The sequence below is a fragment of the Aplysia californica genome, unplaced genomic scaffold (genome assembly GCF_000002075.1).
Source record: "Aplysia californica isolate F4 #8 unplaced genomic scaffold, AplCal3.0 scaffold00143, whole genome shotgun sequence".
Classification (NCBI taxonomy): Eukaryota; Metazoa; Mollusca; class Gastropoda; order Aplysiida; family Aplysiidae; genus Aplysia; species Aplysia californica.
In genome coordinates this window covers 594,338-599,904 of record NW_004797413.1, presented here as the reverse complement: position 1 = coordinate 599,904, position 5,567 = coordinate 594,338, and the positions used below count along the sequence as shown (strand labels likewise).

General features: G+C 41.6%; 1 protein-coding gene across 1 annotated transcript in view; it reads left to right on the top strand.

Annotated features, from left to right (window-relative positions):
* The window catches only part of LOC101859400 (EH domain-binding protein 1), a gene marked incomplete at its 3' end in the record, with an annotated part of 36,971 nt that extends 33,668 nt beyond the window's left edge, over positions 1 to 3,303 (top strand). The window contains 2 exon segments of the mRNA XM_035969390.1: positions 1,166 to 1,286; positions 3,204 to 3,303. Coding sequence (XP_035825283.1) covers positions 1,166 to 1,286; positions 3,204 to 3,303 — 221 coding nt within the window.
* Between the last annotated feature and the right edge of the window lie 2,264 nt (positions 3,304 to 5,567).

Genomic DNA, 5,567 nt, shown 5'->3' with positions numbered 1-5,567 from the left:
TCTCTCTCTCTCTCTCTCTCTCTCTCTCTCTCTCTCTCTCTCTCTCTCTCTGTCTGTTAAGGTTATGACACATATTTCCTACTCTGATTGCACTGTCTGCATGGCAGGTCAACACACTTTCATCTCTCTGCTTTACACGTTGCATTGTCTGTCATTTCTTTTGTATGATCATTTTTGTCTTTTTTTCCCCTACTCTCATTACAATTGTCTCTTGCCACCATCAAAAAAAAGAACACCCTGTCTATACTTTACTTGAGTCTTCATAATATTATTACGATGTTTTCACCGGTCTTGTCGTAGAGTGTAATATTTTTTTGCTTTTTTGTTTACGGACCTTACTGACTGAGTTGGATAAGATTAGATATCATTCTACTCATGTGAAGTGCATAATTATGATCTGTTGGTAATGAGGAGTCAGGTAAATGTAGTTCCTCTTGGACATGACTGTCTTTGCATAACTTTTTCCCCTCTTAGTCTTAACAAGTTATTTGGTTAACTTTCGGCATCAGTAGTCTAGTAGTTAGGCAGCCAGACTCATAATTGTGAAGTGGTGGATTTGGGGGTTTGAGGCTCAGTTCGGTCTGATGATGTGTCCCTGGGAAAGGCATCTTACACAAATTTTCCCATTTGGCTCGATCCTATCAGAGATGGATGTTAAATTCAGAGGTCCTGCCTCTAAAATAACTTTACAATGTTGTAAGCAGCGTTTAGCCTATACGAGTTTATATTTTTTGTTTTTGTTTTACTATGGAATAAAGTGAAACAGGTGTGTATCGCCTCTCCTGTCTCCTGGGTATTACCTTTCCTCTGTGTATCACCTCTCCTATCCTCTGTATATCACCTGTCCCATCTTGTGGGTATCACCTCTCGTGTCCTCTGTGTATCCCCTCTCATGTCCTCTATGTATCACCTCTCCCATGCTGTATGTATCACCTCTCCCATCTTGTGGGTACCACCTCACTTGTCCCCTGTGTGTACCACCTCTCCCGTCCTGTGTGTATCACCTCTCTGGGTATCACTTCCCCTTTGGGTATCACCTCCCTTCTGGGTATCACCTCCCCTCTGGGTATCACCTCTCTTGGTATCACCTCCTCTCTGGGTATCACCTCCCCTTTGGGTATCACCTCTCTGAGTATCACCTCTCCCGTCCCGTGTGCCCACACAGAACCTCCAGGACACCAACCAGTACGTGAAGAGTGAGCTGGACTCCCTGGAGCACGAGCAGCTGCAGATCGACACGGAGGCCTCGCACCTGGAGGCCCGCCTCCGCAAGGTCATGGAGAAAGGTCAGTACGGTCAAGGCTCTTGTTTCCAGTTGGTTTTTTTCTCCGTTGTCTTTTACTAAGTTTTTTTTTCTTCGGTTGTCTTACTTTGATGACTAAGTTTTTTTTTTTGGTTGTCTTACTTTTACTAAGTTGTCTTACTTTGACTAAGTTGTCTTACTTTTACTAAGTTGTCTTACTTTTACTAAGTTGTCTTACTTTTACTAAGTTGTCTTACTTTTACTAAGTTGTCTTACTTTTACTAATTTGTCTTACTTTTACTAAGTTGTCTTACTTTTACTAAGTTGTCTTACTTTGACTAAGTTGTCTTACTTTTACTAATTTGTCTTACTTTTACTAAGTTGTCTTACTTTTACTAATTTGTCTTACTTTTACTAAGTTGTCTTACTTTTACTAAGTTGTCTTACTTTGACTAAGTTTTTTAAAATTTTGGTTGTCTTACTTTTACTAAGTTGTCTTACTTTTACTAAGTTGTCTTACTTTTACTAATTTGTCTTACTTTTACTAAGTTGTCTTACTTTTACTAAGTTGTCTTACTTTGACTAAGTTGTCTTACTTTTACTAAGTTGTCTTACTTTTACTAAGTTGTTTTATTTTGGTTGTCTTACTTTTACTAATTTTTCTTACTTTTACAAAGTTGTTTTTTTTTAGTTTTCTTTTTCAGTTGTTTCATACCTAAGGGTAAAACAATCCATGGGTGGTTGGCAGATGCTCTTGTGTGGTTTGCTCATTTGGGCTCTGTTTCAGTTGTTTTGTACAGGCCAAAGAATAAAAACCCTAGGTGGTTGGTGGGTATGTGGTTTGCTCTTTCTTTCCTGTCAAACATCTATCGTTCTTGCCCCCGGGGCAGTGCCACTGACTGAAGTGTCTTTAGGCCATTCCCAAAGGGGGGACATTTCTCATTCAAGACTCATGTCACGCTCATAACTGTACCTGATCTACAACAGGGAACTGCTGCTTTTTCTTTCCTGATCCTTACTATTGTCATTTTCCTCTACTTCTTTTGTATGTTTGTCACTCTCTTGTGACCTGCTATTTTGGGGTGCCTTGATAGTCGAAGCAGACCTTGTGCTGTTGAAGCTAGAGAGGTGAGCAGTCTAAGTCTGATTCCCTGTAAAGACTTCTCTGTTGACACCCACCCCTTGGCGCTCATATGACCTTACGCAGTTGCGAGCGCCGTAAAACCCTCTACTATTAAAAAAAAATTGTCTTCCCTCCTTCATTTCTTTGCATGTAACTCGTTACTCTCTGGCAACACCTCTTATCTTGGGCACTAATATGACCTTGTTGGGTTGCAAACTCTTACAGCAACTAAACAAAAAGTGTAAAAACCCCTGAGCTTCAGAACTGATTAAGACAATGAAAGCATTATACCATTGGGAGATAGTATACCCCTTGTAACCGGCGTCTGTGGTGAAGCAGTTAGTCTCTTTGCCATCATGCGCAGGAGACTGGAGTTCTGTTGCAGAATGGGACGGATTTTTATTGAGTATCTTGGTCTTTCTGCCTGGATTTTGTATCCCTCTCAGCACAGATTAGCCCTGACAGGCAGGGTCAGAAGTCAGCCTCTTAATAAATTATCTAAATTGTGTTGATGGGGATGTAAAATCATCTAAAAAAGTAAAGTTGTTTCCGCATCCGATCTGCGCATTGGGGATTGCCTTGTTTGTGAGACAACTTCCTAGGACTTCGGCATATTGTGGTAGGGTGGCCAGTTCCTTTCTATGCCGCCTCTATTTCTCCAACTCAAAGTCAAGTACCCATTACTGCTGGGTGGGCAGGAGGAGGGTGAAAAAAAATCCTTGTCCGCACCGAGGCTGGAACCCGAACTTTCCGTTTCGGAGACGAGTGCACTAACTGCTCCACCACCGCACCCTCGTAAAAACGTGTAAGTAAAAAATTTTTAAAAATATTTTCCAGGCAAGAACAAGAACCTGGAGGAGAGGCTGATGAAGGAGTGGTTCCAGCTGGTGAACAAGAAGAACGCTCTGATCCGTCGGCAGATGCAGCTCAACATTCTGTGAGTACAAACACTGGTGTTTTCTCTCTCTCTCTCTCTCTCTCTCTCTCTCTCTCTCTCTCTCTCTCTCTCTCTCTCTCTCTCTCTCTCTCTCTCTCTCTCTCCCTCCCTCCCTCCCTCCCTCCCTCCCTCCCTCCCTCCCTCCCTCCCTCTCTCTCTCCCTCCCTCCCTCCCTCCCTCCCTCCCTCCCTCCCTCTCTCCCTCCCTCTCTCTCTCTCTCTCTCTCTCTCTCTCTCTCTCTCTCTCTCTCTCTCTCTATGTTGGTTGTTGGCAGGTGCTCTGGTGGTTGGCCCCTTCTTTCCTATCAAACATGTATTCTCCTTATCTTTCCCTTTTCTTTTCTTTTGTAAGTTACTTTATTGTAGCGTTAATCTTCGACACTTATTATAATATGATCTAATTGTGCTGCTCGTGTGGTAAAACTGTTATCACTACTAAAACTTTTGGCTTCACCTCATCATCAGAATGCAGATGCGACTGCTTTCTATTGTTGCTTATCCCCAAATCCTATGGGTTCCTTTGAACTTGTTTCGATGTGGGTGGTTGGCTGGTGCTCTTGTGTTGTTTGCTCCTTCTTTCCTGTCAAGCACATATCATCCTTATCTCGATTCCTTTTTTTTCTTTTTCTTTTTTTTTCTGTTTGTTACTCTCTTGCAATACCTTTGATCTTTGGCACTTAAATGATCTAACTGCGGTGTTGCAAGTGCCATAGAACTCAAACGAAAACCAAATATTGTTACGAGATTAGAAACCATACGTGATATAAAGTGAAAGGTGTCGTTGATGATGATGATTATGTTGATGATGATGTTGTTGTTATTATATTATGATCAGTAGAGATATTTGTATAGATATTTGCTCCTTGTACATGTTTGTTGCATCTTCAGGTGAGTGTTTAGCAGGTGCTCTGGTGTGGTTAGACTCTTCTTTCCTATCAAACGTCTATCGTCCTTATCTCTCCTATATTTCTTTGTATACTAGATTTCAGTAACACCTCTAGTCTTCGGCACTTTAAGATTTGTTTGTGTTGCAAGTGTTGTAATATTCTTACTTAAACTAAAAACGAAGTGCCCTTAGAACGTCGAATATGATGTGTGGGAAACAAGACCTCCCTCATTTTTCAGTATTTTGAAGTCAAATCATCAAGCTGTTCAGTTTCAATTCAATTCCCAACTGGGGAGAATTTTTATCCAGTATCTCAGTCTTTTTGCTGGATGTTGTGTCTCTCCCAGCCCTGGTTGGCCCTGACAGACAGGGTCGAAGCCCACTCAGCCACTGCCTAAAACTATCTAAATTGTGTTGATGGGGATGTGAAAAGCACCTGCATCAAAAACATTTAAAAAATAGTAAGCAGTTTAGGCAGTCGTTCTGTGTTCCCGGCTGACATGGTATAATATACAACACAGCACAATTTTGGAAAAATATAAGAAACAAAATAAATCGGTTGGTAATACTTTTATTGTTCTCTGAAATGCAAGCACAAGAGACAGCTGAAACACATCTTGACAAAGGAATTCACTGGAAGCAAACACATTGTGAATGATTTTACTACAAGGGACTGCAAATTGCGTTCAGTTTTACCCAAGCAAGTGGATCTTTAGACTATATTGAAAGAAAAGCCGGCCTGGTCCTTTCTATTTCCGACGGCGTTCATATGACCTTATGCGGTTGCGAGCACCGTAAAACCTCTACTAAAACTAAAAAAACTATTTCCGAGGGCAGACTCCGCGCTCGAGCGGTTCAAATACAAGGGGGGACAACTAAGACATACCTTTCTTGTAGCACAACTTATTACTGAGTTGTTTCCCGTAGACCGCGAGTCGAAGGCGCATACTGTCCTGTGAATAATTATTATCAGCAGAGACTGTTTTTTAGTAACACTATGTGGGTGGTTGGCGGGTGCTCTTCTGTGGTTTGCTTCTTCTTTCCTTTCAAACATCTGTCGTCCTTATCTCCCCTCTTTCTTTTTTGTGTTTGTTGCTCTCTTGTAACACTTCTAATCTTCGGCACTTATATGACCTTATCGTGTTGCAAGTGCCGTAAAACTCTTACTAAAACTAAAACTAAGTAACACTATGAAACTCTGATGTTCTTCAGGATGCCCGCAAATGGGCGCGACGAGTGTATGACTGAGTCTATTTCTATGGTTGATGTTGGTGCGCGCGCAACGTGTGCGAGTGTGTGTGTGTGTGTGTTTGTGTGTGTGTGTGTGTGTTTGTGTGTGTGTGTGTGTGTTTGTGTGTGTGTGTGTGTGTTTGTGTGTG